The sequence below is a fragment of the Anser anser genome (assembly GCF_964211835.1).
Source record: "Anser anser genome assembly, chromosome: 2".
NCBI lineage: Eukaryota > Metazoa > Chordata > Aves > Anseriformes > Anatidae > Anser > Anser anser.
This window is the reverse complement of record NC_139721.1, coordinates 162,749,549-162,775,911: the sequence shown is the minus strand read 5'-3', so window position 1 is coordinate 162,775,911 and position 26,363 is coordinate 162,749,549. Positions and strand designations below refer to the sequence as shown.

The 26,363-nt window shown below is 73.9% G+C and overlaps 3 protein-coding genes across 6 annotated transcripts; 1 reads left to right on the top strand and 2 right to left on the bottom strand.

Moving 5' to 3' along the window:
* Nucleotides 1-765: 765 nt before the first annotated feature.
* On the bottom strand, nt 766-4,837 carry ABCB8 (ATP binding cassette subfamily B member 8). 2 transcript variants are annotated; one of them, XM_083825522.1, is made up of 16 exons: nt 4,681-4,837; nt 4,232-4,517; nt 4,000-4,155; nt 3,817-3,911; nt 3,623-3,728; nt 3,387-3,548; nt 3,198-3,283; nt 3,015-3,112; nt 2,838-2,943; nt 2,717-2,750; nt 2,488-2,624; nt 2,312-2,406; nt 2,039-2,172; nt 1,808-1,955; nt 1,472-1,722; nt 766-881 (listed from the first exon to the last, which is right to left on the bottom strand). In XM_083825522.1, the coding sequence occupies exons 1-16, from the start codon at nt 4,764-4,766 to the stop codon at nt 801-803; spliced, it is 2,061 nt and encodes a 686-aa protein (XP_083681648.1). In that variant the 5' UTR covers nt 4,767-4,837; the 3' UTR covers nt 766-800. The 2 variants fall into 2 exon arrangements, with proteins under 2 accessions (XP_083681648.1, XP_083681649.1); XM_083825523.1 differs by lacking the exons at nt 3,817-3,911; nt 4,000-4,155; nt 4,232-4,517 and having other exon boundaries at nt 4,681-4,819.
* A 99-nt stretch (nt 4,838-4,936) lies between these two features.
* ATG9B (autophagy related 9B) lies at nt 4,937-11,203 on the top strand. Of its 3 annotated transcripts, none has more exons than XM_083825521.1 (15): nt 4,937-5,176; nt 7,023-7,143; nt 7,229-7,274; nt 7,367-7,429; nt 7,503-7,667; nt 7,748-7,889; nt 8,050-8,741; nt 8,820-8,973; nt 9,047-9,226; nt 9,303-9,548; nt 9,692-9,903; nt 10,040-10,142; nt 10,385-10,475; nt 10,611-10,735; nt 10,830-11,203. In XM_083825521.1, exons 2-14 carry the CDS (start codon nt 7,044-7,046, stop codon nt 10,718-10,720), a joined length of 2,304 nt encoding a protein of 767 aa, XP_083681647.1. In that variant the 5' UTR covers nt 4,937-5,176; nt 7,023-7,043; the 3' UTR covers nt 10,721-10,735; nt 10,830-11,203. The 3 variants fall into 3 exon arrangements, with proteins under 3 accessions (XP_083681647.1, XP_083681645.1, XP_083681646.1); XM_083825519.1 differs by having other exon boundaries at nt 7,993-8,741; XM_083825520.1 differs by lacking the exon at nt 4,937-5,176 and adding an exon at nt 5,702-5,904 and having other exon boundaries at nt 7,993-8,741.
* A 302-nt stretch (nt 11,204-11,505) lies between these two features.
* Nucleotides 11,506-23,336, bottom strand: NOS3 (nitric oxide synthase 3). Its single transcript, XM_083825518.1, has 26 exons — nt 22,702-23,336; nt 21,755-21,857; nt 21,518-21,666; nt 21,009-21,171; nt 20,808-20,899; nt 19,767-19,908; nt 19,542-19,681; nt 19,136-19,310; nt 18,958-19,059; nt 18,636-18,830; nt 18,327-18,400; nt 18,114-18,258; nt 17,938-18,042; nt 17,686-17,753; nt 17,460-17,576; nt 16,890-17,064; nt 16,683-16,815; nt 16,228-16,306; nt 15,956-16,143; nt 15,322-15,503; nt 14,598-14,808; nt 13,903-13,990; nt 13,012-13,133; nt 12,236-12,384; nt 11,799-11,993; nt 11,506-11,716 (listed from the first exon to the last, which is right to left on the bottom strand). The coding sequence occupies exons 1-26, from the start codon at nt 22,812-22,814 to the stop codon at nt 11,594-11,596; spliced, it is 3,528 nt and encodes a 1,175-aa protein (XP_083681644.1). The 5' UTR covers nt 22,815-23,336; the 3' UTR covers nt 11,506-11,593.
* Nucleotides 23,337-26,363: the final 3,027 nt, after the last annotated feature.

Sequence of the window (26,363 nt, the reverse complement as noted above, 5' to 3'; positions counted from 1 at the left end):
CCCGGCCCCGGCCCCGGCCCCGCCGCCGCTGCGCTCCCCGCGCCGGGCGCCTCCCCCGGGGCTCCGCGCTCCGCTGCCGCCGCCCCGGGCCCCGCCGCTCCCCGGGGCCGCCCCCGTGCACGGCGCCGAGGCTGCGGCTGCGCTGCCGGGGCCGCGAGCTTCCCGCAGCCGTGCCGCGGGCCGGGAGCTGCCCGGGGGGGCCGCGGCGGGCAGAGGCTGGGCCGGGGGGGCTCAGAAGGGAGGCGGCGGGGCGGCCCCCGGCAGCCCCCTCCGTCCCCGGGAACCCCCCGCGCTGCGCCCCGGCCCCCAGCCCCGGCGCTGCCCTGCCGGGGGGGCGGGCGGGGACCCCCCCTGCCGCTGCCGCAAACTCCGGGGGGAGGCCTGGGGGTCCCGGGCGGCGGGGAGCCGAGACCGTGCTGCAGCGCCGGGACCGGCCCGGGGGGGGTCCCGGAGCGCCCGGAGGAGCCCCGCGGGGGGACAGCGGCCGGGGGACGCCAGGGGCAGGCGGCGGAGCGCCCCGGTCCCTTCCCGGGGCCGTGCGGGGGGCGCCGCCGGGACGGGGCAAACCGAACCGAACCGAACGGAACCGGGCCGGGCCCAGCCCCCCCGGGACCCCGCTGCCCTCCCGGTGCCCCCCGCCGGAGGGGCGGGGCTTAGGAGCAGCACGGAGCCCGGCCCCGCCCCCCGGCCCGGTGCCCCGCCCCCTCCCGGAACTGCCGCCGCTGCCCGCCCCGCCCCGGCCCCCCCCGCACACGTCACAGCCGGTGTCCGGCACCGTTTTATTGCCCCCCCCGCCCCGCTCAGCGCCGCTCCGCCGCCTGCCGCCGGGTCAGCTCCGCGTACAGCCCGCCGCGCCGCCACAGCTCCTCGTGCGTGCCGGCCTGCGGGGCCGCCGTCACCGGGCGGGGCACGGCCCGGGCCCGCCCACCTCGGGACAGGCCCCGCCCACCTCGGGACAGGCCCCGCCCACCTCGGGACAGGCCCCGCCCACCTCGGGACAGGCCCCGCCCACCTCGGGACAGGCCCCGCCCCCAGCCCAAGCCCCCCCGAGGAACCCCTCCAAGCCCCGCCCCCTTGCCCCTCCCTGGAGGACCCCCGCCAAGCCCCGCCCTCAATTTGAGCCAAGCCCCGCCCCCCGCCCCTCCCCAGAGGACCCCTCTCCAAGCCCCGCCCTTCCCTGGGCCAGGCCCCGCCCCTTGCCCATCCATGAATGAAACCCCCAAGCCCCGCCCCCTTTGAGCCAAGCCCCGCCCCCTGGCCCCACACCCTTAGGGCACCCCGCCAAGCCCCGCCCCGCTTTGGTCAAGCCCCGCCCCCTTGCCCCTCCCTAGAGGACCCCCTCCAAGCCCCGCCCCTTGCCCTGCCCCGCCCCTTGCCCCGACGACCCCGCCCCGCCCCTCACCCTGTCCCCAGATGACCCCGCCCCGCCCCCTGCCCCTCCCACGGGTGGCCCCGCCCCCGCCCCGCCCACCTCGGCCACGCGCCCGCCGTCCAGCACGACGATGAGGTGGGCGCCGCGCACGGTGCTGAGCCGGTGGGCGATGACCAGCACCGTGCGCCCGCGCGCCGCCCGCTCCAGCGCCGCCTGCACCACGCGCTCCGACTCGGCGTCCAGCGCGCTGGTGGCCTCGTCCAGCACCAGCACGGCCGGGTCCTTGAGCAGCGCCCGCGCGATGGCGATGCGCTGCCGCTGCCCCCCCGACAGCGCCGCGCCGCGCTCGCCTGCGGAGCGCGGGGACGCGGTGGGTGCCCCCGACCCCCAGCACCCGCCCCGCCGCCCCCCGCCCGCACCCGCCCCGCCGCTCACCCACGACGGTGCCGTAGCCCTCGGGGAAGCTGCGGATGAAGCCGTCGGCGTTGGCGAGGCGCGCGGCCGTGTACACCTCCTCATCGGAGGCGCCCGGCTTCCCGAAGCGGATGTTCTCCATGATGGTGGTGCCGAAGAGCACGGGGTCCTGCGGGACCGCTCGGCCTTGAGCGCCGGGACTGGACCCGGCCCCCCCACCCCAGACGCGCCCGGCCCCCCCGCGCCCCGCACCTGGCTGATGAAGCCGATGACCTGGCCCCGCAGCCAGGAGGGGTCCAGCGAGGCGATGTCGTGGCCGTCCAGCGTGATGCTGCCCTGCGTGGGCTCGTAGAAGCGCTCCAGCAGCGCCGCCACCGTCGACTTCCCTGCGTGGGGGCACCACGGGGGCAGTGTCAGGTCCCGGCCCCAGCCCCGTCGGGGCGCACTGGGCAGCACACTCGCCCCTGCCTCCAGCCAACAGGGGTCCTGTGCCCCAGGGGTGTCGGGAAGGGGCCGTGCCGGTACCTCCTCCGGAGGGTCCCACGATGGCCACGGTCTTGCCAGGGGGCAGGCTGAGGCTGAAGTCCCGCAGGACGGGGTGCCCGGGGCGCGTGGGGTAGCTGCGGGCAGAGGTGCGGGGGCTCAGGGGGCTGCAGGCAGCTGGGGGGTCGGTGGGGCAGGGGCAGGGGCCGGGGGCTCACCTGAAGGAGACGCGGTGGAAGGCGACGTGGCCGAGCAGCGAGTGGCTGGGGATGGAGGCGCCCCCCCGCAGCGGCACCTTGGGCTCCAGCGTCATGAACTCCAGGACGCGGGCACCCGCGCTCAGACCGCGCACAACCTGGGGGGGGGACAACACGGACACAGCCGGAGTGCCCCCGTCCTGCCCAGCAGCTGGGGGTCAGCGCGGGGACCCGGTGGGACCCCCCCTACCTGCCCGAAGAGGATGGAGATGTTCGCCATGGACCTGCCGGCACGGGGGAGAGGCCGAGCTCAGGGTGAGCCCTGAGGCGGTGGCAGCGAGGCGGGGGGGGCGCAGGGGCCCTGCCCTCACCTTTGCACCGTCTGCGAGGCCACCAGGAAGGACATGAGGTCTCCGGGCGAGAGCTCGTTCCCGGCCATCAGCGAGCCGCCCACGAAGATGGTCCCCAGCACGATGCCTGCGGGCATGGGGCGCTTGTGGGTCCTGCCCCCCTGTGGGTCCTGCCACCCCCCCCGCGGGGTCACTCACCGTTGAGCGCCAGGTTGGAGAGCCCCTGGAAGGCGGCGATGCCCAGCCCCAGCCGCTGGCTCAGCTGGCTCGAGTGCTCCGCCTCGGTGCAGTACAGCCTGCGGGCGGGGGGGTGACGGCACCGCGGCCAGCCCGCGCCCCCCCGCCCCGTGCCACCACTGCCGGACCCCGCCGCGTCCTCACCCCGCCTGCTGGTCCTCCATGGCGAAGGCGCGCACGGTGCGGACGTTCCCCAGCACCTCGTCTGCCACCCCGGTGGCCTTGGCCACCTGCGCCGAGAGGGACGAGGGACATGGGAGAGGGCAGCCGGCGGGACAGGGCGGCCCCGGGCTCTGCCCCTGGGGGGTCGCGGGTGAGGGGCGCGGGGTTTACCTGCTCCTGCGCCCGGCGGGAGAGGCTGCGGAGGAAGGAGCCGACGAGGGCGCCGGCGCCCACCAGCGTGGGCATGACGAGGAGGAGGAGGCCGGTGAGCTTGGGCGAGAGCAGGTACAGCGAGAGGATGCAGCCCGCCGCCTGGGTGCTGCTGCGCAGGCCCTGCGGAGAACGGGGCCGTGGCAGGGCCGGGCACCGGGATGGGGGTCCAGGGGGGTCCGGTGCCACGGCCTCACCTGGGAGATGATGAGCTTGAAGGAGGACTTGAACTCCTGGACGTCGGCCGTCAGCCGGTTCACCAGCTGCCCCGTCCGGTTGGCGTCATAGAACGCCACGTCCTGCCTGCGGGACAGCGGCGGGGTGGGTCGGGGGGCTGCAGCAGGACTTCCCCCACCGCCCCTCGTTTGTGTCCCCCCCCGGGGCATCGTACCGCAACAGGGAGATGAAAAGAGCCTTGCGCATGCTGGCGGCCACCTGCTCCCCAACCCGCGACAGCAGCGCGATGTACCCGAAGGTCAGCAGCCCCTGCGGGAAACGAGCGGGGGGCTTGGGACGGGGCGCGGGGTGCAGCCCCCCTGCCCCCCCCCCCCCCCAGCACGGTGCCGGTGCCCACCTGCAGGCAGTAGAGGCCGAGCAGGCGCAGCGCCGGCGGGCGCGCAGCTCGCAGGTACCCGGCCAGGCGGCTCTGGGCGCCGCGGGCCACCACGTTCACCAGCTGCCCCAGCAGCACCGGGATGCGGACGTTGAGCAGGGCTGCGCCCAGGGCCAGCTGCGGGACGGGGCGTCAGCGGGACCGGGACGGGGACAGGATGGGACCACAGCCCCTGCCACCCGCCTCTGCTCACCACCACGGCCGCTGAGAGGGCGAGGAGCTGCGGGCGCAGGAAGGCCCAGAAGACCGGCCAGTCGAACACGGGCTCCGGACGGGGCTGCGTGGGGTCAGTGGGGACACCGGGGACACCGGGGACAGCCGGGACAGCGGGGACAGCAGCCTCCTGGCAGCGCACAGCCGAGCCCAGGCAGCCCAGCGCCAGGCCAGCCGGGGCGGCCAGCAGCAGGCAGCGCGGGGCGAGCGGCGCGGGGCGGCGGGGGGGGGCGCTGGGCCCCGGCCGGGCCCCCCCGTACCTGCAACTGGGGAGCGCCGTGAGCGCCCCGCCCGGGCACGGCGGGGGGGCGGCGGGGGACACGGGGGGGGGGAGGGGGTCTGTGTCCCCCACAGCTCCCCCCCCCCGCGTCCCTTCCCCTCCCCCCCCCCCCCCGAGGACCCCGGTTCCCCCCTGCCCCCCCCCGCTACCTGCGCCCCGGGGCCGTGGACGGGCGCAGCGCAGCGCGCACCGAGCGGGCACCGACCCGCGCCCCGAGCGCCAGCAGCAGCAGCATGGCGGCACCGGCGCGGCACGGCCCGGCTCGGCGCGGCTCGGCACGGAAGGGGCGGGCTCCGGAGGGGCGGCCCCGGCAGCGGCGGGCGGAGCCCCAGCACCGCGGCCCGGGCCCCATCGCTGCGGGGCCGAACCGGAGCCCCCAGCCCGCGGCACCGCGCCGGGACCCCCCCCCGGCTCCGCCACCGGGACCGGGACCGAGACCGGGCCCCGCTCCGCGCCCCGCGTCCGGACCCCGACCCCGACCCCCTCCCGGGCCCCGCTCCGCGGCCCCGCCGAGCCCCCGGGGCGCCCCCCCCGTGCCGGTGCCGGTGGCGGTGCGGCCATGCCCGGCGGGGGGGCGCAGGCCCGGTCCCCGGGGGGGCGCGGGGCCGTGTGAGCGCCCAGCGGCGGGGACGGCGGAGCCCCCAGGTGAGCCCGGGGACGGGGACACGGCGACACGGGGGCACCGCGACACGGGGACATCGCGACACGGGGACGCGGGGACGGGGCCCGTGCGCTGCCTCCGCCTCGGCCCCGCCGCCCGGGCCCGGTGCCCGAGCCCACCCCGCTCGGGGGTCCCCACGCGTGTCCCGGGGGCCGTGGCGGGGCCGCGATCCCCGCGGCGGGGCCGTGCCCGCGGAGGGCGCGCGTGTCCCCGGGCGGTCGCGGCGGGGCGGGGGGGTGCCGGGGGCACCGGGGGGCCCGCGGGGACAGCGAGTCCCGCAGGGGCGCGCGTCCCGGGGCTCCCGCGTGTCCCGCGGGAACACGCGTGGACGGGGGCGGTTCGGGGGGGGACTCCCCGGGCGCCGGGGTCCCGCGCCTGGCCGTGCACCCCCAGCCCCCCCGCCGGTGTTTACGCTGCCCCCGGCTATTTTCGGGCCCCCGGCTATTTTTGGCCGGCAGGGGCGGGGGGGGGCGCGGGGGGCGGTGTCACGAGCGGGCGGCGCGCGGGGACACCCGATCCCGGGGGGCAGCGCGGGGACAGCGCGTCCCGGCCGGCCCGGGCCCCGCCGTGCCCCCGGTGCTGAATCACGGCCCCGGCCCCGTGAGTCAGCCCCGGGCGGGGCGGGGCCGCGCGGCTTCACCTGCGGCCGGGCCGGGCTCGGCCCCACGCGCGGGACCGGCGGCGGGCGAGCAGCAGCGGGAGCCGAGCGGCGGTACGGGGCGGGGGGGGCGTCCCGCCCGGGGAGGGGGCACGTCCCGTCCCGTCCCGTCCTGTCCCACCCCGGGGGGTGGGGGTCCCAAGGGAACGGGGGCCTGTCTTGCTTCGGGAGCGCGGGGGTCCCATCCTGCCCCAAGGGTTGGGGTTCCATCCTGCCTGGGCGTTTATGGGGGTCCCGTCCTATCTGGGAGGGTTATGGGGGCCCCCTCCCGCCCTAGGTTATGGCCATCCCATCCTACCCCAAGGGGTCAGAGGGCCCATCCTGTCCACGAGGGTCCTGAGGGTCTCACCCTGCCTGGGCGTTTATGGGGTCCCTATCCTTCCCTAAGGGGTCTGGGGTCCCATCCTATCAGGGAGGGTTATGGGGGGGCCCCATCCTGCCTGGGCGTTTATGGGTGTCCCATCCTTCCCTAAGGGGTCTGGGGTCCCATCCTATCACGGAGGGTTATGGGGGATCCCATCCTGCCCCAGGTTCTAGGAGTCCCATCCTTCTCCAAGGGGTCTGGGGGTCCCATCCTGCCTTAGGTTATGTGGGGTCCCATCCTACTTGGGGTGGTTACAGGGGCCCCATCCTTCCCCAAGGGTTCTGGGGTCCTATCCCACTGGGGGGGGTTACAGGGGTCCCATCTTTCCCCAAGGGGTCTGCCCCCTCCCGGGCACCAACTGACCGCAGGGCACGGTGCTGGGCCCTGGTCCGGGCCACCCCTGCGGGCTGTGGGGTGCTCGCTGCCATGGGGCCGGGGCCACCTCATGCTGGGTGCAGCTGAGCCCCCGCTGGCACCGCACGGAGCAGGTCCGGGTGCCGGCGGTGGTCCAGCCGGTGGGACGGGACCGACGGCCTGGCCCTGCCCGGGGCTGTGCCTGCGGCTGCGGTGCGGGGCCAGCTCAGGCCACCCGAATTCGGGGCACGCGGGCGGCGCTCTGTGGCCTCCCCGGCATTTCCTGTGCCCGGCCCCGGGGCAGACAGCTCAGCCTGGCTCGGTGCGGCACGGCACGGCACCCCTCTGGGGCTGGGCTGGGTGGGGGCCCCATCCCCGCCCCGCTGCCGGGGGTCCCGTGCCAGGGGCTCTCCGGTGCCAGCGCACGCGTCCCGTCCCATCCCGCCCCACGCAGGCGGCACGGCCGGAGGCAGCGATGGCGGCGCAGGCCGAGTACCACCGGCTGGAGGACTACGAGGAGGACTCCCCCCCCGGCGAGGAGGAGCTGCTGGTGCACGTCACCGAGGGGCTGCAAGGTGGGGGCACCCCCCGTTGGCCCGGGGGGGCGGCCGGAGACGTGGCCTCGGCTGAGCCCCCCCCGGTGTTTTTCTCTCCCGCCAGACTCCTGGCACCACATCAAGAACCTGGATAATTTCTTCACCAAGATATCCTTGCCGGGCCACGTGCCTGCCTGCGGGGGGGTGGGGAGGTGCGGGGGGGGCAGCACCGTGGGCACGTTCCTTAACGCGCGCCCAACATCTACCACTTCCACCAGAAGAACGGCTTCGCCTGCATGATGCTCTCCGACCTCTTTGAGCTGGTGTAAGTGCCGCTGCGGGGCAGGGGCTGGGGCTGTGCCTCCCCCCCCCCCCGCTGAGCCCCGTGCCCCCCCCAGGCAGTTCCTGTTCGTCGTCACCTTCAGCACCTTCCTGCTGTGCTGCGTGGAGTACGACGTCCTCTTCGCCAACCGCCCGCTCAACCACAGCCAGGTGCCGGCCCCGGAGCGCAGCAAGGTGACGCTGCCTGACGCTATCCTGCCCGCGCCGCAGTGCGCCCAGAGGTGAGGAGCGGGGGCACGGGGGGGCACGGCGATGCGGTGGGGCCCCCCCCGAGCCACGTGTGCCCATCCCGCCCGCCCAGGATCCGCGCCAACGGCTGGGTCATCTTCCTGCTGGTGATGGCCGCGGTGTTCTGGCTGTACCGCCTGGTGAAGGTGCTGTGCAGCCTGCTGAGCTACTGGGAGATCCGCGCCTTCTACATCAAGGCCCTGAACATCCCCTCGGTGAGCGGGGCCGGACGGGGCGCCGCTGGGGCGGGCGCACGGGGGCCGCCCGTGCCGCGGTGGTGCCGGCGTGCCCGCGGCGACCCGCCTCTCCTCGGCGCAGGACGGGCTGTGCAACTACAGCTGGCAGGAGGTGCAGGCGCGGCTGATCTCGCTGCAGCGCGAGCAGCAGATGTGCGTGCACAAGAAGGAGCTGACGGAGCTGGACATCTACCACCGCATCCTGCGCTTCAAGAACTACACCGTGGCCATGGTCAACAAGTCGCTGCTGCCCGTCCGCTTCCGCCTGCCCCTGCTGGGCCACGTCGTCTTCCTGACGCAGGGCCTCAAGTACAACCTGGAGCTGCTCCTCTTCTGGGGCCCCGGCTCGCTCTTCCAGAACAAGTGGAACCTGCAGCCGCAGTACAAGCGGGCGGGCTCGCGGCTGGAGCTGGCGCAGCGCCTGGCGCGCACCATGGTGCTGCTGGGGCTGGCCAACCTGCTGCTGTGCCCCTTCGTGCTGGTGTGGCAGGTGCTCTACGCCTTCTTCAGCTACACCGAGGTCATCAAGCGGGAGCCGGGCAGCCTGGGCGCGCGGCGCTGGTCGCTCTACGGCCGCCACTACCTGCGCCACTTCAACGAGCTCAACCACGAGCTGCAGGCGCGCCTGAGCCGCGGCTACAAGCCGGCCACCAAGTACATGAACTCCTTCACCAGCCCGCTGCTCACCGTGCTGGCCAAGAACGTCGGCTTCTTCGCCGGCTCCATCCTGGCCGTGCTCATCGTCCTGACCGTCTACGACGAGGACGTGCTGACCGTGCAGCACATCCTCACCGCCATCACCCTGCTGGGGCTCGTGGTCACGCTGGCCAGGTGGGTGTGCCGTGCCGTGCCACCCGCAGGCACCAGGGCTGCCGTGGCAGGGGTCCGACGCCCGCCCCTGCCCCGCAGGTCCTTCATCCCCGACGAGCACATGGTGTGGTGCCCGGAGCAGCTGCTGCAGCGCGTCCTGGCGCACATCCACTACATGCCCGACCACTGGCAGGGCAACGCCAGCAAGTCGGAGACACGCAACGAGATGGCGCAGCTCTTCCAGTACAAGGCGGTGAGCGCGGGCCGGCGGCCGCGGCAAGGGGGGGCCCTTCCTGCCCCCTGACACGCCCCCTGCCCACCCACAGGTATTCATCCTGGAGGAGCTGCTCAGCCCCATCCTCACCCCCCTCATCCTCATCTTCGCCCTGCCCGCCCGCGCCCTGGACATCATCGACTTCTTCCGCAACTTCACGGTGGAGGTGGTGGGGGTGGGCGACATCTGCTCCTTCGCCCAGCTCGACATCCGCAATCACGGCAACCCCCAGGTGAGGGGGCCGGGGCCGGGGGGCTGGGGCCGAGCGCTGCCGCCCCAGTGCCCCCGCTCACCCCGCTCCCCCGCAGTGGCTGTCGGCGGGGCAGACGGAGGCCTCGGTGTACCAGCAAGCCGAGAACGGGAAGACGGAGCTGTCGCTGATGCACTTCGCCATCACTAACCCGCGCTGGCAGCCGCCCCCACAGAGCGAGCTCTTCCTCAGCCATCTGAAGGAGAAGGTGCAGCAGGACGCGGCCGCCGCGCCGCCCGCCCAGCGCATCCTGGCCGAGGGGCCCCTGGGCACCTCGCTGCTCTCCGACGACTCGGCCACGGCGGTGAGTGGGGCGCGGGTACTCCCGTGGGGACTGCGGTGTGCCGGGGCCACCCGTGCCCCCCGGGCGGGGGGAGCTGGAGGGGCGGCGCGGCAGGGATTCGGCTCGGCACGGCATGGGCGGCTGTGAGCGCAGTGTCTCCGCAGCCGGACGGCTTGCTGGCCAGCGTGCTGGCCCGCCCCATCCTCTCCGCCAGCGGACTGGTGTCCCGGGACCGGCGCTTCGTCCAGCCCTGCAGCACGGCCAGCGCCGCCGCCAGCGTCCTGGCGTCCCTCTCGTCCCCGTTGCCCGGGCGGGCGCGCGTCCCCTCCGCCGACAGCCCCGGCTGCCACAGCGACCGCCTGCTCCCGGAGGAGAGGTGCTGCCGCCGCGCGTCCCGGGCTCGGAGCCCTGCCGGGGGCGCGGGGTGGGAGTGGGGCAGGGGGGCTCGTGCTGGGGGGGTGGGGGGGGTGCCCTCACCCCATGCCAGCCCCGTGCTTGTGCTCTGCCTGCAGCTTGCTGCTGAGTGAGTCGCGCCTGCTCAGCCTGAGCCGTTCCGCCGTGCTCGCCGAGGTGGCCTCTGCCGAGATGAGCCTGCACGCCATCTACATGCACGAGGTGAGGTCCCGGCCCCCACCCCGTGGTGTCCCCGCGGCCGTGCCCCTGCCACCCGCAGTGCCTCCCCCGTCCCCATCCCTGAGCCGCAGCCCCCCACCCTGCGCCTGGCTGGGTGTCACCGCGAGCCCCCTCCTGCCGCCCTGTGCCGCAAGGCCCCCAGCCCTGGAAGGCCAGCCCAGCCGCCCCGCGCTGTGTGCCCCCGCTGGGGGGGCAGCGAGCGGTGACTGCCTCTCCCCCCCCAGCTCCACCAGCAGCAGCAGCAGGGCCCTGCGCCCCTGGCCGTGGGGCTGTGGGTGGCTGCAGGGGCTCCCAAGCAGCCCTCCGTGACCGCAGGTGAGTGCCGCGGGGTGCCGGATGCGTGCTGGCCCCAGTGCCTGTGGGGCTGAGCTGGGGGTGACTGGGGGGCTCCCCCGACCCCACAGCGGGGGGCTGTGGGGCACAGCATGCCCTGACCCTGCTCTGTGCCAGGCTCGGCTGCCCGCGCCTCGCAGGCTCAGCTCCGGGAGATGCCGCTGGGAGGCTGGGCTGAGGAAGACGAGGAGGAGGAGGAGGAGGAAGAGGAGCAGACGACGGGCTAGCTGTCCATTGCTCCGGTGAGTGCAGAGGGGAGGCTTGGCACCCCCCAGGGCCGGGACCTACAGCGTGCACGTGCTGCAGGGTGCCCCTGACGGCCCCCTTTCCCCGCAGGTTCCTGGGTGCACCAACAGCGCCCGGCACCCCCAGGCCCGGGGGAGCTGCTGGAGGGGGCGGCCGGGGCCCGGGCGCCGTGGGGCCGCTCGACGCCGCCTGCTGCAGCCGGGGGCCCGACCGTGGGGACCCCCGCTTGGCTGCGTCTCCGTGCCGCTGCCCGGCCTGCGGCGTGGGGCCGGGGCGCTGCCGGGGGCAGCCGGCCCCACCAGGTGCTATATTTATATGGGGGGCACGGCGCGCCCGGGGCTGCTGCCGTCCCTGCTGCCCACCCGTGCCGGGGCCCCCCCACTGCTGTGGCCAAGCCTGGGGTGACGCAGGACCCCCCTCGGCCCCGGGAGCCCCAGGGGCAAATAAAGGTTTACAGACTGGTTGTGCTGGAGAGCGCTGCGTGCGCTGCCCCGCCGGGGTGCTGCCGGCTCCGCGTGGGGACCGGGGCAGGGGGGTGGGGGGGGGTGGCACTGGGGCGACGCCGTGGTTCCGTGGTGTTTTGTGACACGACGCCGGGGTGCGCCGGGAGCTGCTGGTGCTGCTCACCCGCTGCCCCCTCACCCCCTCAGCCCCAACCCTGCCTGCAGGGTGCAGGGGCCGCCGAGGCGCTGCCCGGACCCCAACCCGCACATGGTCCCCCCCTGCCGCCCCCGGAGCCCCCCGGGACGCAGGACGCCGTACGGGGTTATCAAAACTAAACCTTTACCAGGGGCGGGCGCTGCCTGCAGCGGGGGGGCAGCAGCGCGGGGGCACGGGGGGGGTCCCCGGCGCGCTCAGGGGGCCGGGCGCGGCGGCCGGCGCTCCTGCATGGAGAAGGACTGGCTGCGGATGCGGAAGGCCACCTCCTGCGTGCGGAAGGTGAGGCCGAAGATGTCCTCGTGGTACCGGTTCTTGTCCTGCGGGGAGGGGGCGGTGAGGACAGCGGCTCCGGGCACCCTCCCCAGGCCCTCCCTGTCCCCGCGCCCCCCCGTCCCTTACCCGCAGCTCGCTGATGAAGTCCCCCGCCTGCCCCAGCGTCATGCCGGCCTGCTGCACCAGGATGTGCTGCACCGTCTGCAGCACCTCGGTGGCCATCGTCACGTCCCCGCACACGTACATGTGCCCCGCGCACTGGCACAGCACCCGGTGCACCTCCTCCGCCAGCTGCGTCCGCAGCACGTCCTGCACGTAGGCCTGGGGGCGCGGGGGCTGCGCTGAGACCCGCACGTGGCCCCCGTCCCCGTCCTGTCCCCATCACGTCCCTGTCCCCGCCCCGTCCCTGTGTCCCTGTCCCCCCTGTGTCCCCACGCCAGCCCTGCCTCCCTCCCTCTGCGCGCCCCCAGCCCTGTCCCTGTCCCCATCCCGTTCCTGCCCCTATCTCGCCCTGGCCCCCACCTCCCTCCCCTCCCCGTCCCCGGTCCCCGTCCCTGTCCCACCTTGGGGGTGTCGGGCTCACGGGAGAAGGCGGTGAGGACCTGGCTGAGGGCCCCCCGCTCCCGCGCCTCCTCCATCTCCTGCCGGTAGATGTGGTCCAGCGCGGACGAGCGGCACCCGAACACCAGCACCATGCTGCCCAGGGGGCCGCCTGCGGGGGGCAGCGGCTGCAGCACCCGCCCCGAGCCCCGCGCCCCCCGGCCTGCCCCCCAGCGCCACCACAGCCCCGTGTCCACGCCTCCCCGGCCCCCCGCCCCTTTTCCCTGTCCCCGTGTGCCCACGTCCCCGCAGCCCTGTGCCCCATGTCCCCACGCACCGTGTCCCCGTGTCCCATATCCACGTGCACAGCGCTTGTGTGGCCCCATGCGTGGTGTCCCCATGTCCCATGTCCCCACGAACGATGTCCCCATGTCCCTGCACGGGGTGTCCCCATGCACAGCGTCCCTGTGTCCCTGTGCGTGGTGTTCCGGTGTCCCATGTCCCCACGCACACTGTCCCCATGTCCCCAAGAATGGCGTCCCTGCAACCCGCTGTCCCCAGTGTCCCCATGCATGGTGTCCCCACGTCCCAGTGCCCCGGTATCCCTGCGCGTGGTGTCGCCATGTCCCTCCGCCCGATGTCCCCTTGCCCCCCATGGTGTCCCCATGTCCCCTTGCCCCCGCACAGTGTTCCCATGCATGGTGTCCCCCCGCCCAATGTCCCGGTGTCCCCACGTCCCGGTGCCCCGGTATCCCCCCCCCGACGCCCCCCTGCCCCCCGCAGTGTCCCGGCGCCGCACCTCCGCCCTGCAGCTCGTGCAGCCGGTGCTGCCAGAAGCTGCGGAAGGGCGCCACGCCGGTGCCGGGTCCCACCAGGATGCACGGAGCCTCGGCGGCGGGCGGCAGCCGGAACGAGGGGGCGCTGCGGGGCGGGGCCGGGCGGAGGGGGCGGGGTCAGCGGGGAGGGGGCGGGGTCATCCCGGAGGGGGCGGGGTCAGCAGGGAGGGGGCGGGGCCAGCAGGGAGGGGCGGGGTCAGCCCGGAGGGGGCGGGGTCAGCCCGGAGGGGGCGGGGCCGGGCGGAGGGGGCGGGGTCAGCAGGGAGGGGGCGGGGTCAGCCCGGCGGGGGCGGGGTCAGCCCGGGGGAGGGCGCGGGGCATGCTGGGGGTTGGAGTCCGGGGAGGGGACGGGGTGGAAGGCGCTGAGGGAGGGCGAGGGGCGGCCGCGGGCGGGGAGCCGCGGGTTTGGGCTGAGGCGGGGGCTCAGGGGCGTGCTGGGACACCGGGCTTGGGCTGGGCGGGGGCAGGGGAATGTGGTTTTGGAGGGGGGGGGAGGGGGGGGGAGGGGGGGGGGGCACCCAGGAATGCTGGGGAAGGTAGTTGAGGAGGAGTGGAGCACCAAGGCATGCTGGGAGGTGTAGTTTTGGGAGCGCCAAGACAAACTGGGGAATGGGGGGGGGGGGGGGGGCGCTGAGGCACCAAGGCATGCTGGGAAATGTAGTTTGGGGGGGGCTGGAGCCCGAGGCATGCCTGGAAATGTAGTTTTGGGGCTATAACTCCGAGGCATGCTGGGAAATGTAGTTTGGGGGCTATCGCGCCAGAGCATGCTGGGAAATGTAGTTTGGGGGCTATAGCACCGAGGCACGCAGGGAAATGCGTTTTGGGTCTGGGGGCGCGGCGCAGCGGTCCCTCACCCCCGGATGAAGGCAGGCACGGTGTCCCCGGGCTGCAGCCGCGCCAGCCACGTGGAGCAGACGCCGTGGTGCAGCGGGCCCTGGCCGTCTGTGGGCAACAGGCACGGCTGCGGCACACGGACCCCAGCCCCACAGCGGGGCTAGGGGACGGGGCCCGCAGTGCTGTGGGACACGGGGTGCTGCAGGGGGGGGTGGCGGCTGGTGGGACCCCTGGGGCTGCGTGGTGGGGCTGGGCAGGGTGGGACCCCAAGGTACTCGGGGACTGGCAGTGCCCTGGGGACCCGGAGGTGCCCCTGGGGTGTGGGAGTTCCCCGGGGACTGGCGGTGCCCTGAGGGGGTGGAAATTCCTTGGGGGACCCCAAGGTTTCCCAGAGACTAGTGGTGCCCTGAGAACCCCGAGGTACCCCAGGGATGAAGAGGTTCCCCAGGGACTGGCAGTGCCCTGGGGACCCCGAGGTAACCCAGGGATTTGGGGGTTCCCCGGGGACTGGAGGTGCCCTAGGGGCGTGGAAATTCCTTGGGGGACCCCGAGGTACCCGGGGAGTGGCGGTGCCCTGGGGACCCCAAGGCACCCCAGGGATGAGGAGGTTCCCCGGGGACTGGCGGTGCTCCGGGGCCATGCAGCAGCCGCAGGGCAGGGGGGCACCAGCACCAAGCCCCTGTCCCCCCCACCCCCCGCCCCCGTCCCCGCTCACTCTCGCTGTGGTAGGTGACGACGGCCACGGTGAGGTGGATCTGGCCGGGGCAGGGGCCCGGCGCGGAGCTGATGGAGTAGTAGCGCGGCTGCAGCAGCGGCAGCTGGGTGAGCAGCAGGGGGGCCGGCAGCCCCACCGAGGGGAACTCCTCCAGCACCTCCAGCAGCGTGGGGCACCGGAACCACTTCCAGTCCTCGTACAGCCGGGCGTCCTGCAGCACGCACCGCTGGGCCACGCGCAGCGCCCGGCACCGCTGCCGGCAGGGACCCCTGCCAGCAGGGGCCCGTGGCCCTGCAGCCTGGCACCCCAGCAGCCCAGTATCCCGGGATCCCACTATCCAGCATCCCCGTATCCAGCATCCCAGTATCTCAGCATCCCAATATCCTAGGATCCCAGTACTCAGCACCCCAGTACTCAGCACCCCAGTATTCAGCATCCCAGTATCTCAGCATCCCAATATCCAGCATGTCAGTATCTTGGGGTTCCAGTATCCAGCACCCCACTATCTCAGCATCCCAATATCCCAATATCCCAGTATCCAGTATCCCGATATCCCCGTATCCAGCATCCCAGCACCCCAGCCAGAGGGACCACCGCACCCAGTGTCCCAGCTGGGCCGGAGCTGCCTGTCCCAGTATCCCAGCCCATCAGGATCCCAGCAGCCCAGCACCCACCCCCACCCCCGTCGCCAGCCCCTTCTCCCCACGTGTCCCCCGGCCCCGACCTGGCTGAGCTGCTGCAGGCGCTCACGGTCGGCTGGCTCCTGCGCCAGCGTGGCCAGGAGCTGCAGGAACTGGGGGCTCGGCGGGGCCGTGATGTCCAGGAAGAAGGTGAGCGCCTGGTGCAGGGTGCAGGGGGGCAGGCGACTCTGCGGCACCCAGCTCGACTTGTGGCCGGGGAACCTGCCTGCAGGACACCGGGGGGTGGGCGCGGGGATGGAGGGGGGGGACAGGGACAGGGACAGGGATGGGTAAGAGAGGGGAGGGGAAGGGGCATGGGGAAGGGGATAGGGAAGGGGATAGGGGAGAGGAAGGGGATGTGGAAAGCGGATGAGGAAGGGGAAGAGGAAGAAAGGGGATGGGGAAGGGGATGTGAAAGGGGATGAGGATGGGGAAGGGGATGAGGATGGGGATAGGGATGGGGATTGGGATGGGGATTGGGATGGGATGGGGATGGGGATGGGATGGGGATGGGGATGGGGAAGGAAGGGGTGGGGAAGGAGGGGTGCTCTCCCCAGGGAGGAGCGTGGCACGGTCGGACATCAAGAGCCACCCCGTTCCCAGGCAGTCCTGGTGGGGGTCCCGCTCTGGGTGCAGCCCCCACGCAGGGTCTCTGGGGACCGGCCCCGAGGGCCCTACCGCTGCTGTCCTTCTCCAGGACCTCCACCAGGACGGGCTCGTCGGCGGGCAGCGGGTCCTCCACGCGCTCCAGCAGCTCCTGCACCAGCTCGGGGCGGTTGGCGGGGAAGACGCCGAGGTGGTCCCCGGGCAGGTACTGCAGCTCGGGCTGGCCCGCGGCGTCCAGGCGCACCAGCATGGTGGCGCGGCTGCGGGGGCGGCCAGGGCACGGTGTGGGCAGGGGTCCCTGCCGGGGATGGGGGGGCGTGGGGGCTTGGGGGCACGGGGCTCACCTGGACGCCTCGCTCTGCAGGTTCTCCACCGATAGCACTGTGCACGGGAACACCTTGCGCTTGTGCACGTGGGCCAGCCCTGTGGGGCAGGGGTGTCAGTGGCGCTGGGGGGCTCGGGGGGACGGATGGGGGTCAGAGGAGCTGGGGGAGGGGTCCCAGGACCTGGAGTGATGGTGGGGGTGGGGGCTGCAGCAGCGCCTGGGGGGCTGGCTGGGGGCCATTGGGGTTGGGGGCTTGAGGGGGGCTGCAGGGGCTGGGGTGCTGGTGGGGGGTCCCAGGCTGGGGTGCTGCTTGTGGTGGGGGTCCCGTGTTGGCCATGGGGAGTCCGGCTGGGACTCTGGAGCTCTGGGACTGGGGAGCTTGGCCATGGTGGGGGTGTCCCAGATTGGGGGGAGGGTCCCGCAGGGGGCTGGTGGGGGCGGGCCCGTGCCAGGACACCAAGGGGTGCACGGTACCGGTGAGGATGTCAGCGGCCTCGGGCTGCACGGCCAGCCGGTGCTTCTGGCGCTTCCAGCCCTGCTGGGGGGCGAAGACCTCCTCGGCCGCCGCCTCCGCCCCGTCCCCCACGCAGAAGGTCTCGCAGGCGGCCTGGGGGTGGCAGGGCCAGCAGTGGGTGCCAGGCCCGGCCCCGGGGGTCCCTGCCCCGTAGCCACCCCGCTGACCTGGAAGACGAGCTTGGCCCAGGTGCGGAAGGACTCCTCCTGCGCGCAGAGCTCGTCCCCCTCGCCCATGGGCAGGATGCGCTCCCCGCCCAGCTCCTCCAGCCGCGTGTCCACCGCGTGCGCGAAGGCGCAGAAATGGGGGTACGCCCGGGACCCCAGCCCAAAGACGGAGAACCTGGTGGTATGGGGGTGCACTGAGCAGGGTGCCCCCAGCCCCAGCCCCACTCTGCCATGGGGGCCTTGGCAGTAGCTGGCTACTTCCCTGCTCCAGGTAGCATGGCTGCTTCCCTGCTCCAGAGGGGGCAGAGGTAGCCACCCCATCCCTATCCCAACTCATCCTCATCCCACCCAATCCCAATCCCACCCAGTCCCCATCCCATCCCCATCCCATCCCATCCCATCCCATCCCATCCCATCCCATCCCATCCCATCCCATCCCCATCCCCATCCCATCCCATCCCCATCCCATCCCCAACCCATCCCATCCCCATCCCATCCCATCCCATCCCATCCCATCCCATCCCCATCCCAACCCATCCCATCCCACCCATCCCCGTCCCGTTCCCATACCGCAGGGCCCCCAGCGTGCCCGCACTGTCCGTGTTGCTCAACTGCCGCCGCTTCCTCTTCCAGGAGGCCACGAGCTGGTCCGACTGCGAGACGCTGTTGAACCGCAGCTTGTAGCTCCTGTGGGGGGTGGTGTGAGTAGGTCTGGGGGCTCCCAGGGCCCGCGGCAGGCAGGGGGAGCTGGCCCCATAGCAGGGGGGACCGGGACAACCGTGGCCCCCACGCTCACTTGGGTGGCTCAGCCTGCGAGGCGCTGGTGTAGGGCGAGGACATCTCCATCAGTGCCTTGGAGAAGCTCTGTGGGGAGGTGCACGTCACTGCCCCATCCCTGTCCCATCCCTGTCCCATCCCCATCCCCACTCCATCCCTGTCCCATCCCCGTCCCTTCCCCATCCCCATCCCCATCCCATCCCATCCCATCCCATCCCCACACCTCCCCATCCCGTCCCCGTCCCCCTCCCTGCCCCACGCCGCCCCTCACCTCCCCGCACTCCGGCGGGTCCCCGTTGCCGAAGGTGCTGGTCACCACCAGCACCAGGGTCTCGTGCTCCAGGGACACAATGTCATACTCGTCCATGCACAGCACCTGTGGGGTGGCGGGCAGGATGGGGTCTGGTGGCCAGGCCACCTTGTGCCCCCCCCGGCCCCTCTGCCCACCTTGGGGTCGAAGGCGCGGCGGAAGAGCTGGCAGAGGCTCCAGGCGTAGGTGCGCGACTTGCCGGTCTCGGTGGCGTACAGGATGGTGGCCTTCACGCGCCGCGCCATCACGTGCCCCATCAGCTTGGCCGAGATCTTCACCGCACTGTGGGGGCGAGTAGCTCAGCACCAGCCCTGCCGCGGCCCCAGCGCCCTCCTGGGGCTGCCACCTACTTGGCCACCTCCTTGAAGGTCTTCCTCCTGGTGACGGTGGTGCCTTTGGAGACGTAGACCTTCCAGGCGTCGGGCTGCGGGCGGGCAGGGGGGTCAGGAGTGGGGCAGGACCGGTGGGGTGGGGAGGGGATGGGGTGGAGTGGGATGGGATGGGATGGGGATGGGGAACGGGAGGAGGAGGGGGAACGGGAGGAGGAGGGGGAAGGGGAAGGGGAAGAGAAGGGGGAAAGGGGAAGGGGAAGGGGAAGGGGGAGGGGGAGGGAAAGGGGAAGAGGGAGGGGAAGGGGAAGCGGAAGGGGCCGGGCACACCTGGTAGCGGAAGGTGGGGCAGAGCTGGTAGTTGACCATCTCCTGGTGGAAGACGGGGGTGAGGCTGCCCGAGATGGGGGGCACGATCCAGACCCAGTCTGCCGGGCACCCGCCCCGCGTCCGCAGCTCGTTCTCCATGTGCTTCACGAAGGACTCGGTGGCCGCGTGGTGGTCCACGATCGTCACTTTGGCGACCTGCGGGAACAGGGGCGCGGGCAGCGGCCAATCCCCCCCCCACATGCCGTGCCCCAGGGGTGTCCTCCTTGCTGCCCCCCAAGGCCAGCCCCCCGAGGCCGTGGTGCCCCCGGCCGCGCCAGCCCACCTGGTAGCTGTGCAGCACGGCGATGTTCACCTCCACGGCGGCTTTGTCCTTCCAGAGGGACGAGGTCTTGCGCGTGTCCAGCCCCATGCGCAGGGCCACCTCCTGTCGGGGGGGTGCAGGCTCAGCAGGGCCCCCCAGCCCCCAGCTCCATCCTCCCCTGCGGCGCTGCGGCGCTCACCTGCAGCAGGTTGTAGCGGTGGCTGTCGCACAGGTTCCTGGTGCCGATCTCGCTGCTCATGTACCAGCCGTTGAAGGGGGCTGCCGGGAACTCCAGCCCCCCGATCTCCAGCAGCATGTTGGAGACGGCGGGCAGCGCGTACCAGCGCAGCCCCAGCTCCCCGAACCACTCCAGCCTGTGTGGGGAAGGGGATGCAGCCCAGGGCCCCGCACCGGCCCCAGATCCCTATCGCAGACCCCCCACCTCCACCCCTGCCTCCCGTCCCCACTCCTGTCCCCTGCTCCAGGGCTGCGCTGGGATGAGCACGTGGAGCCCCCACCCCCGTCCCCATCCCTGTGGCCGTGCCCATGCGCTGGGGCAGCCCCCGATCCATGGGCACGGACACGGGGGTCCCGGACCCACTCACGTAGGATGCGTGAGGGGCACCTCGAGGACCAGCTCCGGCGGCAGGGGGAAGAGCTCGGGGGCCTCGTCGGGGCCCTGCAGCAGCAGGGGCAGGACGTCAAAGCGGCCGTTGCCCGGGCTCCAGCCGTAGTGCACGCAGAGCTGGGGGCACAGGTGGCATCAGAGGGGGGGGGCTGCGGTACCCTCGCCCAGTGCCGGGGCGGCATGGTGACCGCGGGGCCCCCACCTCGGTGATGTCCACGTTGGCCGGGTCACCCAGCACGGAGCCGTCGGGCTGGCGGTACCCGGCGTAGCGGATCAGCTGCGAGTTCCAGATGCGGAAGTCGCCCCGGCCCGGCACCCGCTGGGGGAAGATGGTGATGGCTGACCTGCAGAGCGAGGGCGGGGGAGGTTACTGATTGCCCCCCCATGTCCTCATCGCTGTCCCTGTCCCTGTCCCATCCCATCCCATCCCATCCCATCCCATCCCCATCCCCATCCCCATCCCATCCCAACCTATCCCCATCCCCATCCCCATCCCCATCCCCATCCCCATCCCATCCCCATCCCATCCCCATCCCCATCCCATCCCATCCCATCCCCAACCCCATCCCATCCCAACCCATCCCCGTCCCATCCCATCCCCATCCCCATCCCCATCCCATCCCCATCCCATCCCCATCCCATCCCATCCCCACCCCACCCCACCCCATCCCCACTCCATCCCCATCCCCACCCCATCCCCATTCCATCCCATCCCATCCCCATCCCCATCCCATCCCAACCCATCCCCGTCCCATCCCATCCCCATCCCATCCCATCCCATCCCATCCCCATCCCATCCCCACCCCATCCCCACCCCACCCCCATCCCCATCCCATCCCCATCCCCATCCCATCCCATCCCATCCCATCCCATCCCATCCCCATCCCATCCCCACCCCATCCCCACCCCACCCCCATCCCCATCCCATCCCCATCCCATCCCCATTCCATCCCATCCCATCCCATCCCCAACCCCATCCCACCCCATCCCCATCCCATCCCCATTCCATCCCCATCCCATCCCCATTCCATCCCATCCCATCCCATCCCATCCCCATCCCCATCCCCATCCCATCCCATCCCATCCCCAACCCCATCCCATCCCATCCCATCCCCATCCCATCCCCATCCCCATCCCCATCCCATCCCATCCCATCCCATCCCATCCCCATCCCCATCCCATCCCCACCCCACCCCATCCCATCCCATCCCATCCCCACCCCATCCCCCATGCTCTCTCTCACCGTATGTTGCCACGGTTGGTGGCGTACTGGATGTGGGTGCAGAGGAAGCCAAACATCTCCCCCACGCTGGCACAGTCCCGGGCATCAAACACCTGTGGGGCAGGGGGTGCCGCTGCCTCCTCCATCCCCAGCCCCACAGCGTGCCCGGCCCCGGGGCGCCCCTCCAGCCCGGCCGTGCGGTGGGGCTGCGCCTGCCCTCACCTGCAGCTTGTTCCACTGGATGCGGCCGACGCAGCGGGCAGCATTGCGCCAGGCCTGCTTGGCCCCGAAGATCAGCTCAGGCTCCAGCAGCTGATAGGTGCCCGTGGCCTCGATGGCCGCCTCCACGTCCCGCAGCCGCTGCGCGTGCGCCGGGGAGTTGTCCCTGCAGGCACCCGCTCAGCTCACCCCAGCACCGGCTCGGGGGTGCCCGGAGATGGGGGGGCCCCTGGGGGCTCGGGCTGCCTGGGGTGCAGCGAGGGGGGCACAGGCAGGGAGGGGGAGGCAGCGTCCTTGGAGCCCCCAGCCCAAAGTGGGGGCTTTGGGGAGGGGAAGGGGCTTTGTGGTGCCCTGGGCAGGGATGAGGATTTGTGTGCCGTGGGGTGGGCTCTGGGGTGGGGATGGGGACGGGGCTGTGGGGTGGGGATGGGGACGAGGCTGTGGGGTGCCCTGGGGCAGGGACGGAGACAGGGCTGTGGGGTGCTGTGGGGCAGACCCCCAGCCACACTCACCGCCGGATGGACGCGTAGTACTGGTTGATGAAGTCCCGGGCCAGGGCCAGCAGCTCGGGGCCGCTGCGGGCGCCCTCGGTGCCGGGGGCCGGCAGCTGCTTGGGCAGCACCAGGGAGCCCAGGCAGCGCCGCCCCGAGCACGGCAGCTCCTGGGCGGGCGGCAGAGGCTGGAATCCGTGGGGGCACCGGACCGGCCCCGCACCCCCCAACCCCCCACGCCCCCACCCCGGCCCCCACCTGCTCGGCCTGGGCGCAGAGCGTGTCGTAGGCGATGCTCCCGGTCTCCCAGTTCTTCAGCCGGGCAAAGCGCGTGGGCTCCGTGGGGCGCACGGGCACCGGGCTGGGGAGAGGCAGCCCTGAGCCCGGCCCCACACCTGGGGACCCCTCCCCACGCTCACCCCCACGGCTCTGACACTTGGGGATGCTCCCAGCCCCCAGGGAACGGGGACGGTCAGGGCAGGCGGGAGAGGGGCCGGCAGGGGTGCGCTGCAGGCAGTGGGGCGCAGTGCTGGGGTGAGAGGGGGACGTCTCCCATGCCCCTCTGCCCTTGGTGCTGCTGCGCTGTCCCCGGACCCCTGTGGGGTGTGGGACAGGCGTGGGGTGAGGGGCTGGTGCTGGCTTGGGGCGTTCCTCGGCCTCATGCGTGCGTGCGAGTGTGAACAATAGGCGTGAGTCAGAGCCGGCTCCCGCCACCCGAAGGGGTTACCCGCCATCCTGTCCCCACGGGGGCTGTGGTGTCCCCCCCGTCCCGACACGGCTTACATCCCATCCCCGCTCATCCCCCCGCTCATCCCCCCGCTCATCCCCCTGTGTCCCATCCCCACGTCCCATCCTCCCCAGCTCGTCCCCTGGGTTCCCACACGTCCCACGGGCTGCCGTGGGGCAGGGGGGTGTCAGCGGGACAGCCCCGGGCATGCCGTGGGGCAGGGGGGACACAGCCGCCACGCAGGGGGCAGCGAGGGCAGGGGGCGCAGGGGGGGTTCCCGTGGCTGCGCCCCCCGTCCTGCCGCCGCCGAGCCGCTCCCACCCCACCGGGGCCACGTCTCCCGTGGGGCCGCGGCTCCGGTGGGGCCAGGGCTCCGCGGGGCACCGGCCCGCCGGGGCCGTGCCCGTGAGCACCGTCCCGGACAGGGACGGAGGCGGGGGTCCCGCCGAGCCCCCCCCCCGCGCCCCTCCGCACCCACCTGCCCTTGTCGGGGCCGGGACCCTCCTCGGGCGCGGGGCTGAGCTGCCGCGAGCAGAGGCCGAGGCCGCAGGAGCGGGCAGCGCCGGGCAGCACGGCCGGCAGGTTCCCCATCGCGCCGCCACTGAGCCGCCGGGCCAGGAGCGGCCGCTTCCTCCGGCGATAAGGCGCGGGGGAAGCCGTGCCCCCCGCCCGCGCGCAGGGAGCGGCCGCCACGCGGCGGGGGCGTGGGCGCGGGGCCGCGGGACCCCGCGCGTGGGGCGCGTGGGCACGGCGCCTGCTCGAGCACGGCCACCCGGGGCGGGGGGGGGCGCGGACGCGGCCCCCGGAGCTGCCGCGGGACCCCACGCGGGACCCGGCGGGGTCGTCCGGGGACGGGGCCGGGGCAAGGGTCGGGGTCGGGCGCACCCCCGGGGCGCCGCGGTGCTGGCGGGGGGAGGTGGTCCCGGTGCCCCCCGTGGGTCCCCACGGCCCCGCGCCCCCCCGGCCCCCCGGCGCGGGGCGGACATCCGGAGGTGCGCCCCGGTCCCCCCGGCCCGGGCCCCCACCCAGTTCCTGCCATTGATGCCGCCGGCCGCTGCCGGCCCCCCCTCGCAGGGCACCCTACGGGGGCTCCTTCACGGGGATGGGGGCGCAGGCGGGGGGGGGGCACCTAGGGCGGGGGGGGAGAGTGGGGGGGGTCCCGCCGGGTAGCCGCGGGGACGCTCCGAGCTGGGCGGGAGGACCCCGGGGGACGGGGGGTGGGGGGGCGGGTGGTCCCGGGGGGTCCCGGGAATGGGGCTCCCGCCCCACGGGAGGGGGGGAGCAGCGGGGACAGAGCGGGGTGCCCCGGGGGGGGCCGGCCGGGTCGGTCCGGCCGGGGGTTCCGCAGCAGTGCCGGGACTCGGGGGGGGCGGCAAGAGACGGGAAGCCGCGCCCCGCGGGTTTCCTTCCTGCGCTTCGGAGGAAAGCAACGCCTGGGGAGGGCGCGGGGGGAGCGGGGGGGTCCGGGCAGGGGGCTGGGGGGGGCGGGACCCGCGCAGCGCCCCCGTGGGAAACGTCCTCGGGGACCCCCCCGGGGCCGCCGCTCGGGGGCAGCGCCCCACGGCCCGGGGGTGCCGCCGCGGGGGCAGCGCCGGGGGCGCCCCCCCCAGCCCCGAGGGCAGCGCGGGGCAGCCGGCCCCGCGGGGGGGGGCGTGGGACCCCCCCCAGCCCCATGCCGGGGGCGCCCGCCCGGCCCCGCCGCACGGGGGTCCCCGCCCGCCGCCCCCATCCCACCCCGCGCCCCCCCCCCCGACCCCCGCGCCCCCCCCGGGGCGGGGCGGGGCTGTCCGTCACCGCCGGGCGCTCACCCCTCTGGCTGCCCCCCCCCCCCCAACCGGGGGGCGGTGACCGGGCGGCCCCGGTGCCGGTGCGGGGCGGGGGCGGGGGCCGGGGGCGGCCCCGGGGGCAGGCGGGGCGGGGGCTCGGGGCTCGTCCTGCCCGCAGCCCGCAGCCCCCCGCCCACGGCCCGGCCCCTCCCGCGTGGGTCCGCCCGGGGGGCAGCCGCGGGATCGCCCGCAGCCTCCTGGGGACCCGGGGCAGTGCGGGAGCGGCGCGGCTCGGTGCGGCGTGGCACGGCTCGGCACAGATCGGCTCGGCCCGGCCCGGCCCGGCCCGCTGGGAGCCCAGCCCGGGGCCGCGCGGGGCGGGCAGGGCCGGGCCGGGGCAGGGCAGGGCCGGGGCAGGGCCGGGCCGGGACAGGGCTGGGCCGGGCAGGGCCGGGGCAGGGCAGGGCCGGGGCAGGGCTGGGCCGGGACAGGGCTGGGCCGGGGCAGGGCAGGGCCGGGGCAGGGCAGGGCCGGGGCAGGGCAGGGCCGGGGCAGGGCCGGGCCGGGACAGGGCAGGGCCGGGACAGGGCAGGGCCAGGACAGGGCCGGGCCGGGCCGGGCAGGTCCCGCCGCCGCTTTCAGCACCTCGGACAGGGGCGGGCGGCGCGGCCCCGCCGGGACCGGCACCGGGAACGGGAACGGGACCGGCACCGGGAGTGGGACTGGGACCGGCACCGACACCAGCACCGGGACTGGGACTGGGATTGGGACTGGGATCAGTAACGGGACTGGGTCGGGGACCAGGACTGGGACTGGGACCGGCACCGGGAATGGGACCAGCAAAGGCACTGGGACCGGGACTGGCAAGGGACCGGGACCGGGACCGAACTGCGACTGGGATCGGAACTGGGAGTGGGACTGGGACCGGAACTGGGACTGGGACTGGGACTGGGACCGACACCAGGATTGGGACAGGGATTGGGATTGGGACTGGCACCAGCAATGGGACAGGGACCAGTAACGGGCCTGGGCCTGGGCCAGACACCGACACCGGGACTGGGACAGGGACTGGCACTCAGACAGGGATCAGCACTGGAGCAGCACCGAGACCAATACCAGCACTGGAGAAGGACTGGGACCAGTACCAGTACTAGGACCAGCACTGGGACCAGAACCAGAGCTGGAGCAGGACTGGGACCAGTCCCAGTGCTGAAGCAGGACTGGGACCAGTACCAGTACTAGGACCAGCACTGGGACCAGTCCCAGCACCGGAGCAGGACTGGCTGTGTGGAGCCCACCCGGCTGGGGACCGTGTCTGGGGGCTGCACTGTGGGGCTGGTGGGGGGGTCCCCAGTGTGAGTCAGATGCAGCCCCCCCCCCCATGACCCCACATGACCCCGGGTAGAGCATGCTGCCCCAGCTCCCAGTGTCCCCAGTACCGGGACTGGGATGGGGATTGGGACTGGGACTGACACTGGGACCAGAAACGGGACCGGAACTGGGACCAGGACCAGCACTGGCACTGGGACTGGGATGGGGACTGGCACCGGGATCAGCAGTGGGACTGGGACCAGTAATGGGACTGGGACCGGCAACGGGGCTGGGACTGGGACCAGCAATGGGTCGGAGACCAGGACTAGGACCCAGCACCAGCACTGGGACCAGCAATGGGCAAGGACCAGGGCTTAGAGAGAGGATCAGAGCTGGGACCAGAATCTGGACTGGGACCCAGCACTGGGACCGAATGCCAGACTGGTTGCAGCACTGGGACTGGGACCAGCACAGAGATTGGAGCCTGGCACCAGGCCAGGACTCGGCACCAGGCTGAAACTGGGGCCGGCACTGGGACCACTCCCAGCACTGGAGCAGTACTGGGACCGGTCCCAGCACTGGAGCAGCACTGGGACCAGTCCCAGTACTAGGACCAGCACTGGGACCAGTCGCAGCACCGGAGCAGGACCGGCTGTGTGGAGCCCACCGGGCTGGGGACCGTGTGTGGGGGCCGCTCTGTGGTACCGGTGGGGGGGTCCCCGGTGTGGGTCAGATGCAGCCCCCCCCGCGTGACCCCACATGACCCGGGCAGAGCACGCTGCCCCAGCGCATCCCAGTGTCCCCAGTTGCAGACCCACCCCGGGTGCCGCGTGCCCGTCCCCCCCCCGTTTGGCCCCCGGCCCCCCCCGGCCCCCCGGCGCTGCCGCCCAGGCGCAGCTGCTGTTTACGTTCCCGCGGCTGCTCCGCCGCCGGGGCTGGCACCGGCCCCCGCTCTGGGCTCCAGGGCTGGGGGGGGGGCGGGGACGGGGGGGGGGGGGGGCCCTTGGGTGGGGGGGGGGGGCCGGGAAGCGTTTCCATGCCCCGGTCCCCCCCGGCCCCCCTT

What these genes read in the sequence shown, in the direction of transcription:
- ABCB8 (XM_083825522.1), bottom strand. Translation starts at nt 4,766, where the DNA reads ATGCTGCTGCTGCTGGCGCTCGGGGCGCGGGTCGGTGCCCGCTCGGTG. An exon ending in TCAAGCTCATCATCTCCCAG is followed by an intron (nt 3,549 to 3,622) that starts GTGAGGCCGTGG and finishes CGTTCTCCGCAG; the next exon opens with GGCCTGCGCAGCAGCACCCA. An exon ending in GCCTCGCAGACGGTGCAAAG is followed by an intron (nt 2,751 to 2,837) that starts GTGAGGGCAGGG and finishes CCGTGCCGGCAG; the next exon opens with GTCCATGGCGAACATCTCCA.
- ATG9B (XM_083825519.1), top strand. Translation starts at nt 7,044, where the DNA reads ATGGCGGCGCAGGCCGAGTACCACCGGCTGGAGGACTACGAGGAGGAC. An exon ending in AGCTCTTCCAGTACAAGGCG is followed by an intron (nt 8,974 to 9,046) that starts GTGAGCGCGGGC and finishes GCCCACCCACAG; the next exon opens with GTATTCATCCTGGAGGAGCT. An exon ending in CCGACGACTCGGCCACGGCG is followed by an intron (nt 9,549 to 9,691) that starts GTGAGTGGGGCG and finishes GTGTCTCCGCAG; the next exon opens with CCGGACGGCTTGCTGGCCAG.
- NOS3 (XM_083825518.1), bottom strand. Translation starts at nt 22,814, where the DNA reads ATGGGGAACCTGCCGGCCGTGCTGCCCGGCGCTGCCCGCTCCTGCGGC. An exon ending in CCAACGTGGACATCACCGAG is followed by an intron (nt 19,682 to 19,766) that starts GTGGGGGCCCCG and finishes CTGTGCCCCCAG; the next exon opens with CTCTGCGTGCACTACGGCTG. An exon ending in GCCTGCAGCAGCTCAGCCAG is followed by an intron (nt 14,809 to 15,321) that starts GTCGGGGCCGGG and finishes TGCGTGCTGCAG; the next exon opens with GACGCCCGGCTGTACGAGGA.